Genomic DNA, 27,325 nt, shown 5'->3' on the forward strand with positions numbered 1-27,325 from the left:
ATGGTCTCACCACGTGTCCTCTGTCTCTTTCTGCCTTCTCCTCCCTGGGCTTACTAGGACCCTGACTCCCATGAAGAACCTGTAGCATGGTACCTTATGACTTAAGTTATTCCAACTAGTTTGCCAGGCCTCTCAGTCTAACATAACTTTAAGTCAGCCGCTTTACAAAAGCGCCTGCAAAAACCTGCAGCTGCCACGCTTACGCTCTAACTCCGCCCCGACAAGGGGAGGAGGGAAAGCAAACAGGCGCACCTGTGCACAGGATACCGGCTTCTGGACACAGCAAAAACGCCTGCCATAGCTAGGAAAATCCATAGAGAGGACCCAACTAATCCTGGACAGCCAGCCACATGTGGTGATGGCTGTGCCCTGCCACCACTTCCCCTAGAATAAACACAAGCAGAGTACACAGGAAGGGGGAAGGGTGACGGGCAGCAGGATCAGGCCTAGGCATTCAGGGTCATTTGTCCCAGGTGTGTGTGGAGAGAGGGGTGCCTTACACAAGTCCTGCTACTAGCCCCACCTCACACCTCAGGGCATCAGACCCGGCCTTTGTAAGCCAATTGTTAGCTCAAGGTTATAGTTCCAGAAATAACAAAATAGACATTACTGTGGTCTCTAAATTTCTCATTTAAAATCTTCTATACCTTTGGCATCAGCATAAATTTTCCCCTCCAGATATTAACACTAGTTGTCCTGTATGGCACTGTTATTGGCTTGAAATGCCCTCTGAATGCCATTCTCTAACTTTACAAATGATTTCTTTGTTAAAAAGATAGCCTTTGGGGGAAGATGGCGGCGAGAGGTAGGAAGCAGAAAGCAACACTCCTATAGTGAAATCTTGGAGAGACGCTGGAGACACACTTTGCAGGCATAATCACCGAAAAAAGGCATAACTTTGACCCCTCCACATCTCCAGCTGGAACAGAGAATCTCCACTTCACGTTAAACGGAGAAACGAGGAGGGCCCCCGGGCCGCCAGTGGCCGGCGCCCATACGGCTTGGGAAGACGCGGACCAGGTGAGCTTCGCGGTACCGCGGTAGCCCCACAGACAAGACTGGGCCAGAGTACCATAGCCCCCTGGACAGACTGACCTCCACCCGGGAAAAAAAAAGAGAAACTGAGTACTAAGCAATAAGAACAGTTAAGACACGCTGGAAAGAGGGTGGGGCGCCCTGAGCGCTGAAGATTGGGGGAAGGGAATCCTTCCCGGGACTGTAAATAAACAAGCCAGGCGGGCGGGAGAGCCTCTGGCGGGAGCGGGGCGCACGCCCAGCAACCAGGAGCAGGGAAGCTTGTGAGAGGAGGGAAAACCCACATCCCACGTGAACTGTAAACAAACATGGCGGCCGGCAGGAGCAGCAGCACCGCCCAGTAAGCAGGAGCAGGAAAGCTTCTGAAAGTGGCAGTGAGAGGAAAACTCCACAGGAGAGGGGGGAAGACCCACCTCCCACATGAACTGTAAATAAACACGCAGGCCAGACAACGCGGGGGCAGTGTCACCTTTCCCAGTGCTTGCAAAGGGGAAAGCCTGTACCAGAGGCTCCCACACAGGAGAACTCTGAGCAAACAAAGCCTGCGGGGCCAGGTGAGAGCTAAGCTCACCCCAGAGATCTGCATAAATAATGCCGCCAGCTACAGGCTGAGAGCAGCGGGCAGGCAAGCCACAGTTGCAGATACCACTGTCAGAACTGTCTCCAGACGCTTTTTTTTCTTTTTCTCCCTAGCTTTGATGAGAGAACAACCGAATTACACCTGCAGGCGAAAAAATTACTAAAACTGTATTGAATTTGAACTAGGGATACCTGGTGGGGCTGTGTGTGTGTGTGTGTGTGTGTGTGTGTGTGTGTGTGTAGTTTTGATCTACTTTATGCATCCCCTTTGATGAGACAACTACAGAATAACATCTCAGGCACCAACTCCAGGACTGGAGATTGAGACAGACACCCAAATTATTAAAACTGAAACGGCATTGCATATAAACTTGGAAGTTTTTTGGTTTTTTTTTTTTTTAATTTTCTATTTTCCATTTTATTTTAATTCATTTTTATATATAGATATTACTTTTACTTATTTTTTATTTTGTTTATCTTTGATTTTCAATCCTCTCTCTGTCTCTCTAATGTCTGTTCACCTTACTGTCGATTAGTACACTAACACTCCCTGTTTATACCTTTGAAACTCTCTTGTCTGATACCTTGTTCTGCTTTCTCCATCTTGTCTGTATATTTGTTTATCCCTTTTCTTTAACTTCTTGCTTTCCATCTCAGCTCACTCTTCCATTCTAAATATTACCATTGTTATTATTACGAGCTAGAAAATACTTAATTACACACAGTACAGGGACAGTAACAACACCAAGGACAATGACGGGAAGACAGAAAAAACAGGGAAACCAGTTTCCCCACAGCAAAAAATTAGTACAGGAACCAGAGGGGAATGAAGAAAACAGAAACTCAGATCCAGACTCCAACAAAATGAAGATAAACTATGCCAAAGGACCCAATGAAGCCCACAAGAATTAATTAAAAGAAGACATACTACAAGTACTCAATGAGAATTTTATAGAGATGATACTGGATAGGGTCAACCAAAATGTACAGGAGACACTCAAGAAATTCCAAGACAATAAAAATAGAGAATTTGAAAAAGCAAAAGAAGAAATAAAAGAAACCATAGAAGCACTGTATAAACACCAAAGTGAAAGAGAGAACACAATGAATAAATGGATAAATGAACTCAGGACAAAAATAGACAACAATAAAGAAGAAAACTGCCAGGATATGGAAAACCTCAGAAAAAAGAACGAAACAGAACTGCAAAACAAAACGGAAGGCCAATCCAGCAGAATAGAACAAACAGAAGACAGAATCTCAGAACGTGAAGATGAAATGGTAATTAAAGGAAAAACTGAAGAACTATTAATTAAACAACTAAGACCTGTGAAAAGAAAATGCAAGAACTCACTGACTCCATCAAAAGACCAAACTTGAGAATCATGGGCATCGAAGAAGGAGAAGAGGTGCAAGCGAAGGGAATGCATACTATATTCAACAAAATAATAACGGAAAATTTCCCAAATCTAGAGAAAGATATTCCCATACAGATACAAGAGGCCTCCAGGACACCAAAGAGACCAGATCAAAATAGAACTACTCCATGACGTATCATCATTAAAACAAGTTCAGAAACTAAGGAAAGAATATTGAAGGCTGTGAGAGAGAAAAAACAAGTAACATACAAAGGTAAACCCATCAAAATCACAGCAGACTTCTCAACAGAAACATTAAAAGCAAGAAGAGCGTGGGGTGAGATCTTCCGGGCGCTGAATGAAAATAACTTCAACCCCAGGATACTCTACCCAGCAAAGCTATCATTCAAAATAGATGGAGCAATAAAAGTCTTCCATGATCACCAGACACTAAAACAATATGTGACCACAAAGCCACCATTACAAAAGATTCTGCAAGGGATCCTGCACACAGAAAGTGACACCCAACTTAACCATGAAAAGGCAGGCAGCACCAAACCACAGGATAAGAAAAAGCAAGACAGTAGAGAGTAACATCAAGTTAGGTACACACAATCAAACCTTCAAACAACTAAGACAACTAAATGGCAGGAATCACCACATACCTATCAGTACTAACGCTTAATGTTAATGGACTTAATTCACCCATCAAAAGACACCATTTGACAAAATGGATTAAAAAAGAAGATCCAACAATTTGTTGCTTACAGGAGACTCATCTCACTGACAGAAATAAGCATATGCTTAGGATGAAAGGATGGAAGAAGATTTACCAAGCCAATGGCCCCCGAAAACAAGCAGGCATAGCAATACTTATCTCTGACAAAGTAGACTTCAAACCTACATTGATCACACGAGATAAAGAAGGACATTCCATACTAATAAAAGGGGAAATAGACCAAAAGGAAATAATAATCATCAACCTGTACGCACCCAATGTCAACGCACCCAATTTCATCAAACATACCCTGAAAGACCTAAAAGCATATATAAACGCCAACACAGTGGTTGTGGGAGACTTTAACACTCCATTATCATCAATAGATAGGTCATCCAAACAAAAACTCAATAAAGAAATCCAAGATCTAAAATATGCAATAGATCAAGGGGACCTAGTAGATGTCTACAGAACATTTCATCCAACCTCTATACAATATACATTCTTCTCAGCAGCCCATGGAACCTTTTCAAAAATAGATCATATCCTAGGGCACAAATCAAGCCTCAGCAAATATAAGAAAATAGAAATAATACCGTGCATACTATCTGACCACAATGCAGTAAAAGTAGAACTCAACAACAAAAGTAAAGACAAAAAACATGCAAACAGCTGGAAACTAAATAACTCATTACTTAATGAAGAATGGATCATCGATGCAATAAAACAGGAAATTTAAAAGTTCCTGGAAGTCAATGAAAATGAAAACACAATCTACCGGAACCTATGGGACACAGCTAAGGCAGTCTTGAGAGGAAGTTTATAGCCATGAGTGCATATATTAAAAAGATTGAAAGATCCCAAATCAATGACCTAATGATACATCTCAAACTCCTAGAAAAACAAGAACAAGCAAATCCCAAAACAAATAGAAAGAGAGAAATAATAAAAATAAGAGCTGAAATCAACGAAATAGAAACCAAAAGAACCATACAAAGAATTAATGAAACAAAAAGTTGGTTCTTTGAAAAATTAAACAAGATCGATAGACCCCTGGCAAACCTGACTAAAATGAGGAGAGAAAAAACCCAAATTAGTAGAATCAGGAATGCAAAAGGGGAGATAACAACAAACACCATGGAAGTCCAGGAAATCATCAGAGACTACTTTGAGAACCTATATTCAAATAAATTTGAAAATCTAAAAGAAATGGACAGATTTCTAGATACATATGATCATCCAAAACTGAACCAAGAGGAAATTAATCACCTGAATAGACCTATAACACAAAATGAAATTGAAGCAGCAATCAAGAGTCTCCCAAAAAAAGAAAAGTCCAGGACCTGATGGATTCTCTGCTGAATTCTATCAGACCTTTAAAGAAGAACTGATACCAACCCTCCTTAAACTGTTCCATGAAATAGAAAGGGAAGGAAAACTGCCAAACACATTTTATGAAGCCAGTATTACGCTTATCCCAAAACCAGGCAAAGACACCTCCAAAAAGGAGAACTATAGGCCAATCTCCTTAATGAACATTGATGCAAAAATCCTCAACAAAATAATGGCAAACCGAATTCAGCAACACATCAAAAAGATTATTCACCACGACCAAGTAGGCTTCATCCCAGGGATGCAGGGGTGGTTCAACATACGAAAATCAATAAACGTAATAAACCACATTAACAGAAGCAAAGACAAAAACCACTTGATCATCTCAATAGAGACAGAAAAAGCCTTTGATAAGATCCAACACTGTTTCATGATAAAAGCACTAAGAAAACTAGGAATAGAAGGAAAGTTCCTCAACATTATAAAAGCTATATATGACAAACCTACAGCCACCATTATACTTAACAGAGAAAAATTAAAACCATTCCCTCTAAAATCAGGAACCAGACAAGGATGCCCACTATCTCCACTCCTATTCAACATAGTACAGGAATTCCTAGCCAGAGCAAGTAGGCAAGAAGAAGGAATAAAAGGAATACAAATAGGTAAAGAAACTGTCAAAATATCCCTATTTGCAGACGACATGATCCTATACCTTAAAGACCCAAAAAAACTCTACTCAGAAGCTTCTAGACATCATCAATAGCTATAGCAAGGTAGCAGGATATAAAATCAACATAGAAAAATCATTAGCATTTCTATACACTAACAATGAGCAAACGGAAAAAGAATGTATGAAAACAATTCCATTTACAATAGCCTCAAACAAAATCAGTTACCTAGGTGTAAACCTAACAAAAGATGTGAAAGACCTCTACAAGGAAAACTATACACTTCTGAAGAAAGAGATTGAGGAAGACTATAGAAAGTGGAGAGATCTCCCATGCTCATGGATAGGTAGAATCAACATAGTAAAAATGTCGATACTCCCCAAAGTAATCTACATGTTTAATGCAATTCCCATCAAAATTCCAATGACATTCATAAAAGAGACTGAAAAAGTTACTGTTAAATTTATATGGAAACACAAGAAGCCACGAATAGCCAAGGCAATACTCAGTCAAAAGAACAATGCAGGAGGTATCACAACACCTGACTTCAAACTATATTACAAAGCAATAACAATAAAAACAGCATGGTACTGGCACAAAAACAGACATGAAGACCAGTGGAACAGAATAGAGGATCCAGATATGAAGCCACACAACTATAAGCAACTTATCTTTGACAAAGGAGCTAAAAATATACGATGGAGAAATAGCAGCCTCTTCAACAAAAACTGCTGGGAAAACTGGTTAGCAGTCTGCAAAAAACTGAAACTAGAACCATGTATATCACCCTATACCAAGATTAACTCAAAATGGATCAAGGATCTTAATATCAGACCCCAAACTCTTAAGTTGATACAAGAAAGAGTAGAAAATACTCTGGAGTTAGTAGGTATAGGTAAGAACTTTCTCAATGAAACCCCAGCAGCACAGCAACTAAGAGATAGCATAGATAAATGGGACCTCATAAAACTAAAAAGCTTCTGTTCATCAAAAGAAATGGTCTCTAAACTGAAGAGAACACCCACAGAGTGGGAGAAAATATTTGCCAACTATACATCAGACAAAGGACTGATAACCAGAATATACAGGGAACTTAAAAAACTAAATTCTCCCAAAACTAATGAACCAATAAAGAAATGGGCACGTGAACTAAACAGAACTTTCTCAAAAGAAGAAATACAAATGGCCAGAAAACACATGAAAAAATGCTCACCATCTCTAGCAATAAAGGAAATGCAAATTAAAACCACGCTAAGATTCCACCTCACCCCTGTTAGAAAAGCCATCATCAGCAACACCACCACCAACAGGTGTTGGCGAGGATGCGGGGAAAAAGGAACCCTCTTACACTGTTGGTGGGAATGTAGACTAGTATAACCACTCTGGAAAAAAATTTGGAGGCTACTTAAAAAGCTGGACATCGATCTACCATTTGATCCAGCAATACCACTCTTGAGGATATACCCAAAAGACTGTTACTCCCTCCAGAGGCACCTGCACATCCATGTTTATTGCGGCACTATTCACAATAGCCACGTTATGGAAACAGCCAAGATGCCCCACCACTGACGAATGGATTAAGAAAATGTGGTATCTATACACAATGGAATTTTATGCAGCCATGAAGAAGAACGAAATGTGATCATTTGCTGGTAAATGGATGGAATTGGAGAACATCATTCTGAGTGAGGTTAGCCTGGCTCAAAAGACCAAAAATCTTATGTTTTCCCTCATATGTGGACATTAGATCAAGGGCAAACACAACGAAGGGATTGGACTATGAGCACATGATAAAAGCGAGAGCACAGAAGGGAGGGGTGAGGATAGGTAAGACACCTAAAAAACTAGCTAGCATTTGTTGCCCTTAACGCAGAGAAACTAAACCAGATACCTTAAAGGAACTGAGGCCAATAGGAAAAGGGGAACAGGTACTAGAGAAAAGGTTAGATCAAAAAGAATTAACCTAGAAGGTAACACCCACGCACAGGAAATCAATGTGAGTCAATGCCCTGTATAGCTATCCTTATCTCAACCAGCAAAAACCCTTGTTCCTTCCTATTATTGCTTATACTCTCTCTACAACAAAATTAGAGATAAGGGCAAAATAGTTTCTGCTGGGTATTGAGGTGGGAGGAGAGGGAGGGGGCGGAGTTGGTAGTAAGGGAGGGGGTGGGGGCAGGGGGGAGAAATGAACCAAGCCTTGTATGCACATATGAATAATAAAAGAAAAATGAAAAAAAAAAAAAAGATAGCCTTTATTAAAGAGGCTGCCTGCTGTTACTAAAAGTCAGGATCCTAACGTTTTGTTCTTTCTAGATGGGACCTGCATCTTCCAGTCTTCTGGCTGGTAGATGTTGGAAGCTTTGTACTGAGGCCTGGCCTCAGTATGCCTTGGGTGACCAAGAGAAGTGGCCTTCACAGGGTTCCTTAAATTACAATACCATACTCCAATTAGACCTTTTCTATAAAAGTAAAAAAAGTAAACTGAGGTCCCCTATACAAATTTCTACCTTCTAAGCCACCCCAATAGTCAGAACCTCTTAATAAGTGCTTCCCTCTCCAATAGGCAATGGTAGGAAGAGGGCAAATCGTATGTCCCCTTCCAGTTATCAGATCTAAGGGAAATTTAAAAACATCTAAACAGCTGTACTGATACCCAGACAAATACATTCAAGCCTTTATCTCTGTGATCCAAACCTTTCAATTGACATGAAAGGATATTTTGCTTCTAGTAGTCCAGACTCTTATCTCATTAGAAAAGCAATGAATTCAGGCCCAGGCCACTCAGGTTGGAAATGATTATATGGCTCAAGCAGTAGAGTGCCGCTTTACAAGCATAAAGTCCTGAGTTCAAGCCCAGTACAGCCAAAGTAAGAAATAATAATAATAATATTTGGGGCTGAGGAAGTAGCTCAATGGGAGAATGTCTGCCCAGCATGTGCAAAGCCCTGGGTTCAATTCCCCAGCATTACTAAATAAATAAATAAATAAATAATGGTAAAGAAGATAAGTGGCATTAATGTCACTTCAGCCATCTCATAGTAGAAAAACGTAGTTTAACTTAGACCAGATCCCTCATTCTTCAAGCGAGGAAACTGAGGCCCAGAACAGTTCAGAGACCTGCTCTCCAGAGTGTCATGTGTCACTGTAAAATAACTACTTTACAGCAACAACCTATCAGAAAGCATACCACGGTGGACTCAGAGTCACAGGTGAGAGAGGTTCTCCTCAAAGATAAATTTCTAACAGTCAGTCCCAGATATTTGTTAAAAAACTCAGACTGTCATTGAACCAAGTAATACAGCTAGCCACGTCTGTATTTATGGCTATGTCTGTATGTCCGGGATCTTACTAACAGGAGAGAAAAAGATAAGAGACACCATGGCCTCATTGCTGCTCTCAGAGAGTGCCCCACCCGACTGAGGCCTGAATCCTGAACTTGCTACCATGGTGGACAGGAGGGGCACTTCTGCAGAGAATGCTTAAGGGGGACAGCACAGGAGACAGCCCTGCCCCCAACCAGGACCCTGCCCTCTCTGCAAGGGTAACCACTAGAGGTCTAAGTGCCCCCCCATTACCAGATGGAAGACGAGGTGCCACCTTCTATGGATTGATGGGTCCAAGCCTCCTGTCCACACTCCACTTCTTGGCATCAATGTTGAGGAGCCATAATGGCAGAAAAACAAAAGGCCATTTTCCTCCTAGACAGTGGAGCCTGTTTCTCTATTTTACCTTTTTCTCCTGATCCCCAGTCCAATGACAAAAGTTATCGTTCGGGGCAAATCTGACTAGACCCTAGAGTACTAGTTTACCTGGCCTCTGGCCTGCTCTTAGGGAGACCTCCTCCTCTGTCACTCTTTCCCCACAGTACCTGAAACTCCAGTGTCCCTGCTGGGACGGGATTTACTATCTCAATTAAAAGCTCAAATTCTCCTCCCCCCAAGCAGCTATCTCTGCTGCCCCCTCCTTCAGGAACAAAGAGATTCCACAGTGTGGACTGATGAGATGAGTGTAGGGTGAGCCAGGACAGCCCTCCCTATTCAAATAAAACTCAAAAATCCCTCACAGTTTCCACACCTAAAACAATAACCCCTCAAACCTGAGGGACGATCAGGCCTTATGCCTATCATAAATTCCTTAAAACAACAAGGGCTACTAGTTAATTGCTGCAGCCCCTACAATAAATTTAAAATTCTTATAAAAGATAATTTTAAAATACAAGTTACAAAGTAAACAACTGGAAAGGATATATATAGGTAAAAACAACTGGAAAGGATATATATAGGTAATAAATGTATTTTTTGGGAAGTTAAAGAGAAAAGGAATGGTTTTTTGGATGAGAAAGGATTTTGTAAAGAAGGGTTTGTCCTAAAGATTGTTTCAAATTGGAAAGCTGAGGACAAACCATCAAAGGGTTTAGTATGTTGTATGAAGGTCTGAGTAAGTTTTAAAAGTGTATAAAAAAAAACTTCAGGGTGTGATAAAGCTAAAGTTAAATATAATCTAAGAGTTGCCTAAAAAACTTTTAGGGTCATGTCAAACTAAAATCAAATCCTCTATGTCTATGAAATAACAAGGTTATCTTAATATTGTTCTGCTCTGAGTAACATCTACAAAAAACCATTACAGAGAAAGATTTTATCAAAGAAATTATTTGTGTTTTCTGCTGATCTTGTCAAGCTTTAAGTACATCTAAATCAGAGTTCATTTACATATTTGCTTATGTGTCTTAAATGACCACCTTGTAACAGTGTTATGTTATACTTTAAATATGCTACAAACATTTAAAGGGTTAAAAGTGTCAATTTATATAAAATAATGAGCTAAAGCTCTGTTTTATCCAAGAGTGTTACATTTAAATCCTGACAGCCCCTGCCTCCCACAGGTCACCTACCTAGGTGTGGCCTTAAAGGGACAGACTCACTCCCTGAGTCATAAATGCATCAACCCAATCTTCCATTTCCCAACCCTCATACCATAAGACAGCTTACAGCTTTCCTGGCAGTTATAGGATTTTGCAGAATTTAGATTCCCTAGGTATGTAGTCCCTGAACAGACACCTTTTTATGCTCCTCCTAATATTCCTATTTGGGTCTTAGATAATGTGTGGCCACCCCTTTCTCTTAGAAAAACTTGCCTCCAACAGACTCTGCTCCTCTGGCTGACTACCTGCCTTCTCAGTGAACTTCTCAGAGAGCATGCAGAACAGATCCTGCCCACTCTATAACAATTTCTGTTAAACCAGGGCATCTTGTTCTCCAAAAGGATCTTCTACCTTCTCCATTGGGATTTTGATGGGCCAGCCCTCATCTGGTCATTCTCATGACACCCACTGCTGTCAAGCTCAATGGGTTCCCCCAATGGTTACACCTCTCAAGAAACAATTAGAAAATGGAGAAGGGAGTTGGAGGACTCTTAATTGTCTAGAGAACAACATTTCACAGTGGTTCTCCTGACCAGTGCCCATCCTAATGCCTATGTTCTTGCTCTCCTATTCTTAAGCTTCCTCCCTTGTATTGTACTACATGTCTGCTATTGCTAATCAAAAATTTAACTAGTTGTACCTTCAGGGATACCAACCTCTCCAAAACGCCAGGATAGTTGGCTGATACCCACCATGCAGAGGTCAGAGGATTGGCCCAAGACTCTTTATGACCTGTGGCTACAAGGGACCTTCATCAACTTCAGGGAAGAGGAAATCTTCATTTTTGGAGCCTGGGTGTACGCCATCATGAGACTCAGCACCCCAGCATTGTTTGCCAACTAACCCTCCCTTCCCCTACGCCGCCCCTTGCCAGCTCGAAGAAGCCAGAGTGAACACAACGCCCCCCCTTCCTTAACAAACAAAAAAGGGAGGAATGTTGGCAATATGGCACCGATAGGTTTCAGTCCTTATTGCACCCTTAAGCCCCTGTTTTCCAGGGTCAAGGTCCTGCCTCCCAGGGTCACAGTCCAGCCTCAAGTCTAGCTTGAACCCTCCTTCTGCCCCAACCTCCAATCAGCATGAACTATAAGATCCTAACCAATCAGATCATACTGAGTCCCAGTGACGGGTATTTAAGCCCCTGCCCCTCTCTCCCTGTCTCTCTTGGCTCTCTGCTCTCTCCCTCTCCCACCCGGCAATAAAGAATCTCTTAGCCACATCACTTCTCTCCACATGGTCACATTTTGGGGCCCATATTTCCTTACAGGTATCAAGCATAACTTACAATCTATTCAAAGCTTCCAAGTGGATCCAGGTAATAGCACTAGTAATAATGTATTTCAAACACCAAATTAAAAAATAAAAATCCCTATCAATGTAGCAGCAAATAAGAAAACCTTTCACACTATTTCTACAAGTGGTAATACTGAAACCCAAGAAAAGGTCAGCTTGCCAAGGGCAGATACAAACACCAGAAAAGCTTGACCTGATCAGCTCTGACTGCACTTTTAATGTTTCAGCTGGAGTCCCTAGATAACTAGGCCTGAACCTCCCTCTTCTCACACAATTCAAATTATAATCATCTTGCTTTCTCAGTTGTTAATATTAGCTCTCTCTTCTATAAACTAGTCAGCTTTTCTCCAAGGGTAAAAAAATCAGGTGGCCTTGATTAAATCCTGGCTCTATCAGTTTCTGGCCAAGGGATTTCATTAAGCTTCTGTTTCAATAACAATACAAATGGAGTAATAATAATAGTATCTTCTTCACAATAAATGTTAGCCATTTTTAATATACCTTAGGTACTGTTTTAAAGTTTTTTGACACCCAACATGCATAATTGGGAAAAGGAAAAAAATATTAGAAGTTGTCAAGACATGAATCAGTTTTCACATCTCCTTTAAAACACAGGATTTTATTGGGTACTATGTTCAATAATCTTATTCCATATTTCAGTGAATTAAGCAATGCTGTAATATAAAATTGTATATACTTTTTATTCATTTATCCACATTCTTAAAAGAATAAAAGCATGTATTTTAGTACTAGGCAGATTCAACTAAAAATTAATTGTGTGACCTCAGGCAAGTAATTAACCTCTATGACTCAATTTCCACAACTGTTAAAAATAATAATACCTACATCTCATAGGCAGTACCTATACAGTACCCAGCACAGAGAAAATGCTAAGGATTAAATGGCTACTTCTAAAGCTGTGTGTTCCAAGCATCATGCTAGATGCAAGATTCTGGGATAAACAATATATTATTTGCCTATAAGGGGCTGAAGAGAGTTAACTGAGTACGTATAATTTCTCAAGTATCAATATATGAGGAACCCCTGAACACTTGGATACACAGAGAAATGGTTTCTTTCATATAAAGAATCGATTTTTTTAAAAATATATATATAATTAGCACTGCAGGCAGTTGAAGGGTGCACTGGGGTTCAATATATTATGGAAATTTTACATAATGAAAAGTTTCAAAAATAAGTTTTATTTTGTCCTCCAAAGATAGGCCCAAATTACACAAGTAAAGGATTTATTTTTCACACCAATGTCTTTCTATTACAAATTAAGTTTTGTCAGTAGCAACATTAGTCAGAAACCTTAAGAATTCTCTTGATAAGACTGCCACCTACTGGATTACTTAAATCTCACTTTTTGCAGTTTGTGATTTAAACACATTAACTACCACATTTAACATAACAAAGGTAAAAGGTTTTTTTTCCAAAATAGATAAATCTAAATATTTACATAAGTTCCCATATCATAGATAAATCTGTCTGTTACAGTGAACAAAGTATTGTTTGGGCAAGACCAATTAACCTGAAGCAGTATCAGTCAATTCTCATTTGGGTATTTACAGTGATCATCTGACAGAATGAGTAAAAATGGAAGCAAAGAAATTTAACATGCGCTGGGGCCTGGTCTATAACCCCAGCTACTTGGGAGGCTGAGATCAGGAGGATTATGGTTCAGGGCCAGAAGAGGCAACTAGTTAAAGAGACCACATCTCCAAATTAACAAGGGCAAAATGGACTGGAGGTGTGGTTCAAGGGGTAGAGTGCCTGCTTTGCAAGTGCAAAGCCCTGAGTTCAAACCCCAGTCCCACCAAAGAACAAAAAGGAAAGTTAACATGGATTTAGTAACTATTACTGAAATACACATTACTGAAACACAGATGCAAGTGTTAGTTATTACCAACAAGATAGTTAAATTATGATGAAAGTGATATAATTTAGCTATTCTACAATGTATACAAATCTCAGAACAATAGATATATATCATTTTTATTTGTCAATTTAAAAATGAAATATAATAAAAACAATATAGTAAGTGGTTATGGAATTAATTTTTTAAACAATTGTCCTTATGTATACAAATGCATGCTTGTGTTTTAGGAAAATTTCTAATAACAGTAACATACACTGATAAAAAAGAAAGTTGTTCTCAAGTAACTTGGAAGTTGAGATAATGTGCTCTGAGAAAATTATTCAAAAAGTACCTTAAATGATAAAGAAGATACTGATGTTGAAGATTATTGAAATCTGAATAAAATTATCTGATGAATATCAGAGTGGGTAAAAAGTAACACTTCTAAATTACTGTTTTCTATTATATATTTAAAATGTGTGTGTAAATGTTTACAATCAAGTTAGCAAAAATATATATATTCGTCATGGTTTTTACATTTGAATTGATGCAATTTGGGGCTTCTCATTGGGAAAGGATTGTTTTTTATTCAGGCATAGGTTAGGTGTAATACACCATTTAATCATAAAAGCAAGAGTTTCAAAAATATTTATTCAAAGTTAAATTAGTCATCTCAACTGAAAGCTGCTTTTTTGTTATGCCAGGAAAAAAGTGCTCAAAAAAAAAGAAAAGATGGGCATGTGATAAGGACAAGGTTTGAATGGGCTCTCATTGGCTAATTCCCAGGCAATCTAAACAACAAAATAATTAAATACTTTAAATTATAATTTATAATTTAATTATAAAGCACTGAAGAGAAAAATGAAAATCAGGAGTCTACCAATAGTAAGTAGTACCTAACTAAGTGAAATAAGGGAAAGCTCAGAATGCCAATGATGGCTAAGACAGAGAGTGCAGGAACTGGAAAACAATTACTGTGCAATCATAGTAAAGATTGAATCAGACAAGAATCATGAATGAATGCTAACTCAAGGAGGAAATTTTGATTAGGAGCAGTATAATTTTGTAGTCTTAAAAGAATCTTTATATAGGCTTCTTTCTAGTTATAAACGGGGGGTGGAAGGGGGAAGCAGTTAAACGTGAAGAAATCAGAATCCTCATTAGGTAATAGAAATTAATAATACCATTAAGGAACAGATGACTATTAAACATCTCCAGATTATCTTGTGAAGTATACAACTATCTGTGTAGCAATGTACAACTATCTATGTAGTAATGAACATATTAAACAAGCCCAAAACAAACACTGTTATTTTTAAAAGAAGGGAAAGGAATACATTCTTCAATGTATTTCACATCTTAAAAGCTAAACAAAGGCTGAGGAAATGTCCCAAATTAAAGAAAGTTAAAGACATGGCAACTAGTGCAGTATCTAACCCTAGAGTGAATCCGGAACTAAAAGGAGGAAAAGGGTGTTACTGGGCTAAATGACAAAATTGGAAGACAAATTATAGGTTCCATAAAAAGTACTGCATGGATACTAAATTCACTGGACCTGATAAGTATACTGCAATTATGTAAGAGATATCCCTATTCCTGAGAAATATATACTGAAGTACCTAGGAGTAAAGGGACATAAAATGTATCATAATATATGTAATTTTTAAACTGTTCAGAAAAACTGTGTGTGTGTGTGTGTGTGTGTGTGTGTGTGTGTGTGTGAAAGGGGGAAGACATATGTTCTGAGAAGAGTGGGGGAGGGAGGGAGAGACAAAAAGAAGGAGGGAGGGAGGGAGGAAGGGAGGGAGGGAAAGAGAGAAAGAGAAAGAAAGGGAGGGAGGGAGGGAGGGAGGGAGGAAGGAAGGAAGAATTTAGATTAAAAGATTGTCATGCAGGGTACAGTGGTGTATGCCTATAATCCCAGCTACTTAGGAGGTTCAGACAGGATGGAAAGTTGGAGGTCAGCCTGGACAAGCTTGTGAGACCCTGTCTCAATTTAAAATCCATAAATAAATAAAAATAAGGATTACAATGGTTGTTAAACATAAAATCTAATCATATCTTTTGGAGCTATAATATTAAACATCGAAAGTACTTTATCAACCAATTTAAAATTCACCATTCTTTTACCCCATTAAGAAAGGTGACAACTACAAGATACCATAAACTGTAAGACACCAAATTTCTGAGATTTTAAATATGGAAAAACACATCTCAAAATTGATGAAATATGGTTTTTATGTATGAGCATACTTTGCAAACAATTAAAAAACTCATGTATGCATTACTGTGTCATGATGCTGAATAGAATTTTTTCTGTTACCAAAAATTGGTGGCAGGATCTAAGGATGGGAGCAAGTTGAGCTAAATACCCCTCTGCCTTCTAAAGCTGCAAATAACTTGGGGCCACATACTTCTCCATACTGAAGGACAGAGACGGCCATGATACCACCTGCCAGTACCTCAATTGCCCCCTCCCCCCCATTCCAGTCTGGAGAATGTGGAGAGGAGACAGAGAGAACTGTCATAATATATACAAACAGTTTTTTTTAACAAATTTTTAATACAGCAGTCTTGGTGAAGTTTTTTCTTTTGTTCACTACAATTTTCTCCCACTCTTTGAAGACAACTGAATAAAAATTTGTATTTCAAGTTTGACACTTCAAACAATCTTATTTATTAATAAACATTTTTTTAAAATATCTTTTTTGGTGGGGGCAAATCCAACTAAGATATATTTTAAACACGTATGTAAATATCACAATGTATCGCCCTGTACAACTATTATACACTAATAAAATCATTAAAAAATAAAATGTCTTTTTTTATGGCGGTAATCAGTTTTGAACTCAGGGCCTTGTGCTTGCTAGGCAGGTGTGCTACCACTTCAGCCATGCCTCCAGCCCTAGATAATACTTACTTCCTGTAGAATAGTTTCCCTGAGAATGAGATTGATGTGTCCAATTACAGATATTTCTTTTATCTTTATAGGTGTTGCCACACTGGTTTTCAAATAGAATATATAGGCATTTGATATTTCCATTAACAATATGAAAATACCCTTCTGCCCATATTGCCACATATTTTTTGCAAAGGTATCTTATGGTTGCTTTAATTAGCATCTCACTATTTGTGAATTAAGACATCTTTAGATGTGTTTGTTATGGATATAAATACCTTTTCTGTGATTTGTCTAGTCATACTCTTGCCCATTTTTCTCCTTTGTTTTCTGTCAATTATTAAAAAGGTGTGTATATTATAGATATTAACCTTTCATCTATCATCTAAAATTCTTTTTTTTCTGAACTGTCATCTATTATTGACTTTGAGTGTCTTGCCCTATAAGAGTTTGTTTTCCGGTAATAGTTAGATAGGTCACAGATAGGCAAGGCACAGAGAGAGACAGATTGAAAGAGAAGTGGTACATTGTTAACATTTGGGTAATCTAGGTGAAGAGTATATAAGAATTTTGGTTCTATTTTTGTAATTATTCTATAGGTCTGTAATTATTTCAAAATAAAGTGTTTTAAAATTTGCTCACACTATACTATAAAAATGAATCTACTATTACAAATGTCTTAATTTTTTTAAAAATGGAAAATAATAGGCTCAGTCCAGCTGCTGCCATTAAGTGTTCAAACATTTTAAAAAAAAGACAGAGAAAGAGTGAGCCAGGTGCCAGTGGCTCAAGCCTGTAATCCCAGCTACTGGGGAGGCAGAGATCAGGAGGACTATGGTTCAAGGTCAGCCTGGGCAAATAGTTTGTAACAGCCTATCTCAAACAATATCCAACATTAAAAAGGGATGGTACAGCACCTGCCTAGCAAACATGAGGCACTGAGTTCAAACACCAGTACTGACAAAACAAACAGTTTGTTTTCTGAATAGCTTTCCTATAATTGATACACAGACATACATACATGATTCATTTTATATTTAAAAGATTCATCTCTCTTTTAAAGCTTCTTAAATTCCATTAACTAAAGAGAATAAAAATAAATAAAAAGTTAAGATATTTGCACTATATGAACATAAAAGACAGCCAGAAATGGGATGTGAACAAAAAGGGTTGAAGCAGTTATTACTGAAAAACTAAAATCATTTTGTGTTTATTTCTTCCATCAACTGAAATTTTCAGTGAACCATCTGTTTCTAACTAACTTTATCTAACCAACTATATCTTTTTCACTAGAGAAAATGAAGTATAGTGAAAAGCCACAGTGAGTAATATAACTGAGATTCAACAGTATGTCTTTTGAAACACAATAACAATTTCAATACAAGTTTTTGGTAGGGTTTGGGAGCAAGTCACTTACCTTTCAATAGCTAGTTCTTTGTTAGAAAGTTGTTGCACTGTAATCACAACTTTCTTCTCTATTCCTTGCTTTAATTTGAAATAAAATTTATCTCTATCCTTAGGCACAGGACTGAAATATTCAAAAAGAACAAGAATTACCAATACAATAATACAATAAAATAGTAAGAAAACCTATTCCATGATTAGAACAAAACAAAATATTTAAGCAATAGCACTCTTACTCTTAATTTGTACTTAACTCGTACCTTGCCACTAGTAGTAAGCTATAAATTTTATAATCAATAAAACAGACTGCACTAATTTTTGTTTAATTTGCAAGAGCCTTAAATTTCATCTCCTAACAAGGTTACAACCAAGATCTAAAAAAAATTACAACATGATATAATTTCAAGTATTAGTTTCTTTAACATAGTTTTATTTCTTTTTTTATTTTTAAGACTGTCACATTTCTGGTGGTCATATGGACCTGTAACACAGGGAAACTCAAGATAAAAGTGTGAGAACTTACTTTTATATTATCTAGAATTTGAAATGACTCTGACATATACAAGTAAATTAAACAAAAGATGGACCAAGGGATATAGATCATGCCAAGTTAATCAGTCTAGCCTAATTCAAAGTATTTATATAATAAATAATTCATTAAAACAATAAATGTCTAAAATATGGGTTGTATCATCTGAAAAAGCACTTTTGAACAACTAATTTGACCTGATACCAATTTCTACATCTGTAAAAATACAAATAAAATACCTACCAGCGATTATTGTTAGAATTAAAGGGCAAGGTTAAGCCATATTAGGTAAGCATCAAACAGTGTAACTATTTCCTATTAGTTACCTATTTTTAACTTGAGAAAAATATTTTAAATGTACAGTAGAAAGAAATGTTTAATTAAGTGATAGCCAAACCATATAATGTACTACTAGTAACCGTCAGAATTATTTTGATTAAAAATATTTTAAGAAGAAGTGTTGACAGAGTGGCTCAAGGGGTAGAACACCTGCCTAGCAAGTGTGAGGCCCTGAGTTCAAATCCAGGTACGCCAAATTTTTAAAAATTAAGGAAAAAAACTGTATTTCTATAATTACGTAAAATTTCCCCAGAAATAAACAAAGGGAATAAATCAAATATTAGGTGATTATCTATGGCTAGCAAAATTATAGCTTTTATTCTATTTTTATTTTTTAAATGTTCTATGTAAATAAAAGTATTTTAGGTCATTAAAAACAACACATATAAATATCAGAAAAGCATGAGTGAAACAATTATTCACCAGCCAAATATTTCTTTGAAGTTTTATGTCAATGTTGTCTGCTTCTAGAAACTGTTAATCAATATTAAATTTCAGGCACAATGCTAATTTCTATTCTTTTCAAATAACCTCACCTAAAGTTTCCTTTTCCATCATCTTCTTTTACCTCCAAGGAAACACTGAAGGTAAATACATCACTGTCAGGGGTCGGAATAATTGAGTCTTTAACATCAGACACTTGTCTGGAAGAACGTTTGAATGCTGTACAGAAACTATATAAAATTCTGCTTACCTAAAAGAATAAAAATGGGAATACCATTAGGCATGGATTTTAAATGTATTCTGATACCCTTCTTTCCCAATTTGTGATTCTGTAACTTTCCATTACCACAGTTTTCTTTAGTAAAGTATATAAACTTTAAGCATCTCAGTTATTTAGCTATTACACACTAATAATTTTTATCAACTATGCATTAAAGAGTGGGTAAGTAACTGTATATGATAAACACAGACCATCCTAACTCTAAATTATTACACCTAAAGACTTAATTAGTGTGAAGTCTAAGGGAAATATTGCTAAAAGTATACCTCAAAAAGGTAAATTAATTTCAGAGTTTTTAAATTTGGAAATTAACAACAGGACATTAAATCACAGAAACAAGTTTAAATATGGTATGCATTTTCAAACTTATATGAATAAAATCCAAGTGTAAGCATTTTAGCATAAACACTGCAGACTGGAAGAGAATATTTAGGAGCTGCAACCAGGATCTGAGCATCCTGAGAATGAAGAAAAGTAGGAGGATAGAGTCCGCTCAAGAAAAGGAATAAGTTGATGTCTTTAACTGTGATTCAGATACTCTCCCATTACAAAAATGCACGAGATGTATGGCCAGAAAAAAAAATGCTGTCAGTATTAGAGAGGATCATTTCACTAATACAGAAATTTTTCTTTGAAGAGGCTCTCAGATGATATCTAATGAAAAGGCAAGGTTTCCTTCAAAGAAACATCATTTGTCAGGAAAAATTTATTCTATAGAGCAAAGAATATTTTATTCATGGTCATTTCTCCCCAATATAGTCAGCCAAGGTCTCTTTGGTGGCAAATACATGAACAAGTTATTTCCGCTAGGGAACTGAGATGTTACTTACTGCTATCTATCAGTAATTATCCTTTACATGTACAGCTTTTTAGTTTACAAACTCCATGTGTATGCATTACTCCATCTGATCTTCTAGAATAAACTAAAGCAGACCTAGCCAGTATTTGCAATACTTTTTTGCACATGAGTAGAGTTAAAAACTTTCTCCTAAAATCATGTAGCTATTAAGTGACAGTTAAATCTAAGAACTTGAGTTGAGGGCTTTTTAAGGAGGCTGCTCTATAACATTATTTTGATAGTTCTCCGCTATCAATGACTTCCTCTCATGGAGTAGTAAAAAGAAAATCAAGCTCAATGAATACATGTGTATGTGCATGACTACAGTACATAAACATGCTCAAGTGTGATCATATTAGGAAACTGTGGCTTCGTTAAGATTCATTTAAATCATCTCCCAAATATTCTTATTTTGTTCTTTTCAACTCTGCATTTAAACATGCTAATAAAGATGGACTGATTCAAGTTGGCAAAATAAGCTATATTTATTTATACATGTTTCTAGGCTTCAAAATACACTGTAAAATATTGCAAGGAATGGATCCTAAGATAATTACTAAAATGAGACTAGCATCTACATTTTCCCAATGAACACTCACAAACAAGGTTTTAGCTCAAGGCTTTCTCTTTTCATATCCCTTACCTCCAGAGGACTAGGTACTGAGCCACAGAATAAAAACAAATACTAGTGTCTTACCAGTAAGAAAATATGGGTACATGGCTTGAAGAACTTCCAGTGTTTTTACTCAATGTTGTTGTGATGCAGAAGTATTGGAGATTCTCAGAATGAGTGAATGAATAACTGAATGGTGAAATGATCTTAATCTATTCTATTAGTATTAGGTCACTCAGGTTGTTATTATATAGAACATGGAACTGGAATTTATATTCCAAACATATATACATATACACACACATACATAAATATAAATATAAATAGCTCAACCTTTTCCCTTAAAGTGGCAAACTACTATAAAAACCACACTTAGGGCTGGAGGTGAGGCTCAAGTTATAGAGCACCTGCCTAGCAAGTGCTAAGCCCTGAGTTCAAACTCCACTACTGGCAAAAAATAAACATTACACTTTTCAAAAACTGTTCTCTTCCACTGTCCCAAAAAAAAAAAAAAAAAAAAAAGGAGCATAACATCTCAAACTTGTGAGTTTGAAACACAAAGGACGTTCCAAAGCTCTCGGTCCACCCATAGGTTGAATAATGAAAAAAAGGTGATATGAGAGAGGTCAAACAAAGATCATATTTTAAATACTTCACACTGAGAAGTATAAGGACATTTCTGAATATTAACAAATATCTTACTTTTTAATTGAAATTATCATTGAATATATTAATTAACCTAGGAATACAATGTTTTGTAATTTGCTTGAAACAAGAACACTGCCTTGAATAGAATTTTTTGGGCTGGTGATGTATGCATAGGCCCTGGGTTTCATAACAGAACCACAAAAAAAAAAAAAGAGAAAGGGAGAGAGAATTTGTAAAAGTGTAGGGCCTTTCTTCATTTTTCTATTTTTGTTTTATTCATATGTGCTGGCATAAACCTTTTCCTGTATACATACACAGTCTATCACATTCAAAATCAAGTAGTCCTCAAACTTTTATAGACACACTTACATAATGTATTCAATAATACCCTTAACTATCTTTTTAATGACAAAATGTTTCTTAAATTAACTAACACTTTTTTTTATATTTTCAGCAACTCTACAAAAATGCTCCTGCAAGTTTGAAGTTCAACTTCAGCAGTAGCACCATATTTATAATACAATGTTCACAAAATTTTAAAAATATTTTGCCACGTTAATGCATGTTGTAATTTAAATTTTATATAAACAAGTAAAAAATGTAAGCAGCAAAATATTGATTTTAATAAAGAACTGTAAACAGTTCAAATCTTTTAACAAGACAATAAATACCCTCATTCAATAAGTTTTTGAGGTCAGGCACCAGTGGCTCATGCCTGTAATCCTAGCTACTTAGAAAGCAGAGATCAGGAGGATGCTGTTTGAAGCCAGCTTAGGCAAAATAGTTTGTGAGACTCTATCTCGAAAACCCTTCACAAAAATAGGGTTGGTGGAGTGGCTCAAGGTGAAGGCCCTGAGTTCAAGTCCCAGTACTAAAAAAAAAAGTTTTTGAGTACTTTCTCTGTGCAAGTATTAGAGTAGGGACAAGGGATACAGAAGAGAACACAGAACTTATACTCCAAAAAACATAAGTTAAATGTGCTTGAGTAGTGTAAAAAAGGAATCGTTAGTAAGCCAAAAGCAGAAACATTTAGCCTAATCTGCATACTTACTGGATTTAGCACAGTAATTTAAGTGTTATGAAGGAAAACAGAATCAAAGAACATGCGAGGACTATGCCATTGAAGATTGCACCCACAAGGTAAATAAGGACTTTTAGTTTTTTGGGTATCCCCACTTCTTACCCCCAAATACAATATGAAGTCTACTTTTACTTTTTGTACAGTCAACTTCAGTGTATTTTAATAAAGCAATATATAGAAAAATAGGGGAACACCTGAACATAATTTTGTATAAAATTAAGAGTCAAACTCTAACCATATTTATTCTTTTTTCCTTTTCTCATCTCTTCTTCTAACCCTTTCAATTTCTTTGTGTCAGAGATAACAGCAAGCTTCCAAATCAGAAAGCCAAGGCAAAAATGTAAAAGAATTTGACAAGTATTTTTAAAAAAATGGCAAGGCTTCCAGAATTTCTTTTTAAAAGGCTAAGGATACAGAGTTGAGCCAAAATGATAAAGAATGACGGGAAAAAAAGAATCAGACTGCACCTTTCTCTCTTTTGGTGAACAATGTACAATAGTTCATTAACGGTAAACAAATCACATTTAATACTATGTCTCACAAGTTGCTATTTCTACCAAAGAGGTTAAAAACACTTATAAATTCTAGAGTCTGTGACTAGGTTGAAATGGTAAGGTAAATTTCAGAAACAATAATTATCAATGACTATGGTTCTTGGAACAAACTGGATAAACAACTACATGAAGAAAATTGGAAATATATTCCATGGGAAGCACTTCAATATGTGTCACATTATTAAAACACATGCACACACAAAAAATAATCTAGAATGGGCATTTTCTTTGCAGAGGTAAGGGTTTATTGATAAATAATACTATACAATTCAGAAAGCAATAACTATAGAAAGTATTAATTAAACACAAAATTGTGTATGTGATTAGTTGTTGCTGTTTTTGAAAAGGTGAGAAGGAGGCACATATAAATATCTGAAACAGAGACATACCAAAATCTTAACCGTAGTGCAATTCTGATCACCTTTTATTTTCTTCTTTATTTCAGCATACTCAAAATTCTCAAACATGTATTACATGGTAAAAGTTCAAATTATGCTACTATATAACAAAGATACTTACTTAAAATAAATATAACTAGTTTTTCCAAGATAAAGCCTTTCCATTAATAATAAAATATACATTTTTAGAAATACCATATATCAAGAAAATGTTTACTTTAGAAATAAATGTAGAAAACTCATTCTATGAAAATATATATGCTTGCCAGGCATGGTGGTGCTTGCCTATAACTGCATCTATTCAGGAAGTGGAGGGAGGAAGAACATGAGTTTGAGGACAAAAAGGCAAAAGTTAACAAAACTTCTCCTCAAAAACAAAATACAAAACAAAAGGACTCAGGTGGGTCAAGTGGACTCAGGCTGTGGCTCAAGTGGTAGAGCACTTGCCTAGTATATGTGAGGCCCTGGGTTCCATCCCAATACAGGGAGGGAGGAAGGAAGGGAGGGAGGGAGATAGGCAGGCTACAACTTTTTTTAAGACAACTTGTTCAAATGCACTATTTATTGCAAGGAGCCAAAATAAAAGAAAGAAACCTTTTAGAAAACTATTATCCAAGAATGTTTTTTTAAAAATTATAGAAATCAGCTTCAGGAACACACTAACAAGATAACATCTCAATTATTTTCTAAAATAAAGCATTTAGCTAAAATACCTTCTCAATAAATATTTCTTCAAAAATATTTTCCCAGGTAGTAAGATTTTCTCTTATCTAGTAGCATATTGGCAAGCCCAGGGAAAACAGTACATTAGCCAGACACAGTGGCTCACACCTGTAATACTAGTTAATCAAGAGGTGGGATAGGGAGAAGCATGGTTTCAGACCAGCCCAGGCAAACAGTTAGCAAGACCCCATCTCAACCAATAAAAATCTGGGAGTGGTGATACACACCTGTCATCCCAGCTATGCAGGAAGTGTAAAGAGGAGGATTGGGTCCAGGCCAGCCAGAGCATAAAAGCAAGACTCTATTTGAAAAATAACTAAAGCAAAAAGGACTGGCAGCATGGCCTCAGTGGCAGAGCACCTGCCCAGCAAGTGCAAGGCCCTGAGTTCAAACCTCAGTGCCACCAAAAAAAAAAAAGAAAGAAAGAAAAAACAGTGCATTAAGAAAAGACATTGAGGCAGAATGATCACAAATTCAAGGTCAGCCTGAATTACACAGCAAGAACGTGTTTCAGGGGAAAAAAAAAAAAAGAATAAAGATTTCCCAATGATACCATTTATTATGAAATATTAATGGCAGTTGAGAAAAAAATGTGCTTCTAAAATACAACACTGAGAGTTGCTAATATTCACAAGTATTTCAAAACATACCAAAAAATCTTCAAAATCTGCTTTGAAGAAAATGTTTCATTAGCTAATAGAAATAAAATCTTATAGCAATTAAGCCTTTTTAAAGTATCTTTTAAAAGTTTTGTACAGTATATCTATAAAGATGTAACAAGCATAGTTGCATTCTTGGTTTTTTTAACCATTTCTGATATTTTTCTTTGTATTCAATACTTCAGTAAAGCCTAGAAAACCACTATCCCTGTACAAAGATTACTGACGTTAAGATACTTCTGGTTCAATTGTCCAACTCTTTGCAGTAGGTTACAAAGATCCACTCCAACAGGATCCTGCAGAAGATCATCCAGGGTAAAGTCAAATGTGTCCTGATCCTTCTATGGAAACTCCTAACCCTTGTATCACAAGCGTCCAAGACAGCCATCACTCTTACTGGGCTTCCCTTCTACCAATGTTAGTGGCTGCTGTGTGAAGGGTTTTATAGTGAAGTAAGAACATCAAAGTGGCAGCTGGTAGAAGCAGTTATGTTGTTACTCCCACTTGAGAAAGCATCTTCTTCCCTATACTTAAAAAAAAAAAATACTTCAGAAATCATCCAGGGATTCTGCCAAAAAAAAAAAAAAAAAAAGAAAAATAAATAAATTAGTACTATTGCACAGTATATACTTAATTGATAAGAATGTCTGCCACTTAGTTCCTGAGTTATCTGTGCTAATCACTTATGCCTATCTAGAAGAACTCAAATACTAAAGACTATAGTTGTCCCTTTATCATTTCTGGGAACCAAATAACCAGACTTCAGATTAAATTAAAAGTGCAACTATATTTTGAGTGGAGAGAAATATACTAACAGCTTCTGCAAAAGACTCAAGTAAACCACAAAGGTAGCTGGAATGCAAGATAGGTGGCTGATAAATCCATTTACAAAAAAACAAAAGACAAAAATCCACATTATGTTTTTTATAATAGTTAAGCAACAAGAAAGTTGTTGCTGAAAAATACATAGCCCTTCAGAGTTAAAGACTTCAATTTGAAACAGAGTTTTATTATCCATTTTCTTAGCCTCAGGATAAACAAAGGCTAACCATACAACTTATCATGCAAACCAGAACACTTTTGAGAATAAAAAGAAAGGTATTATTGATATAGCTGGACAATAGGCATAAAGTAGGACTGCTCCAAACAAAGAGAAACAAATGGTCACTAGTCTAAAAAAATGCTATCCATGCCATGAGTATCAAGTAAATGTATTATTAGCACAATCCCTGACATAAGCTCTCTATTTATAGTGAGTTACCCTTCGTTTAGAAATGATGTCTCATTATAAAGTTTAATGGCCACTATCATGTATTCCTTCTTCAAATAATGTACTTTACCACCAACACTCCACAATTTAACACTTTTAAATATATATTCTAAAAAAAAAAATACATGGAAATCACTGTCTCACAACCTGGAATTCACCAAATATCCTCTCTAAAAATAGAATCAGTATTATTTATCCAAAATGGACAAGCCAAGAGTTTCCCAATTTTTTTCTACTGCTTATTTCTTAATGCTCTCAAAAATAACATTTCCCCCACTCATAAACAATTAGATGCTATAATTCCAAAAGAAAGTTTCATACCATCACAGTCATGGAAAATGCTTGCGACAAGGTCCCTTTCAATTTCCTTCTACAGCAGTGTTTTTATCTCCCCACGCAGCAGGTTCTCCAGTTCTTCAAAACTCATTTCCTTGCTCTTGGGCTCCAATGATCCAGTAACCACATAGGTGTGTTAAATGACAGCTGCCAACATGAAATGTCAGGACTCTACCATCTGTTTCCCCACCTCTACAGTGGAGTTTGTAGGATGAGAAATAGTCCCCCTCATTCAAACACACATGGATTCTTTCAACACATTTAGATTCATTCATACTTGTACTCAACACACTTTACTCATTCACTCTCCTATCACACTTTTTTGAGAAGTAAAAAGTATATACGTAAATAGATAAGTATTCATATGAAACAAATTAAGGCCTATCTAAAAAAAGCACAATGCAGAACTTGAACTTTGTACACAAGGCATGGACTATGGCACAGAATTTCTATGGATATGATTTAAATTATGTGTCTCTGTATATGCTCATTTCAGTGTAAAACAAACTAATCACCAGGTCTTCAGAAATGACATATCC

At 36.5% G+C, this 27,325-nt stretch overlaps 1 protein-coding gene across 8 annotated transcripts in view; it reads right to left on the reverse strand.

Annotated features, from left to right (window-relative positions):
- Nucleotides 1-27,325, reverse strand: part of Rabgap1l (RAB GTPase activating protein 1 like) — a 750,530-nt gene that overhangs the window by 636,515 nt on the left and 86,690 nt on the right. For 6 of the 8 annotated variants that reach the window (XM_074047408.1, XM_074047407.1, XM_074047406.1 and 3 more), the window contains exons 6-7: nt 19,479-19,636; nt 18,088-18,198 (exon numbers count right to left, since the gene is read on the reverse strand). In XM_074047408.1, coding sequence (XP_073903509.1) covers nt 18,088-18,198; nt 19,479-19,636 — 269 coding nt within the window. Of the gene's footprint in view, nt 1-18,087; nt 18,199-19,478; nt 19,637-27,325 lie in introns of those variants that run through there. The other 2 variants (XM_074047411.1, XM_020165996.2) reach the window with 2 other exon arrangements.

Source organism: Castor canadensis, chromosome 11 (genome assembly GCF_047511655.1).
Source record: "Castor canadensis chromosome 11, mCasCan1.hap1v2, whole genome shotgun sequence".
In the NCBI taxonomy this organism is placed as follows: Eukaryota; Metazoa; Chordata; class Mammalia; order Rodentia; family Castoridae; genus Castor; species Castor canadensis.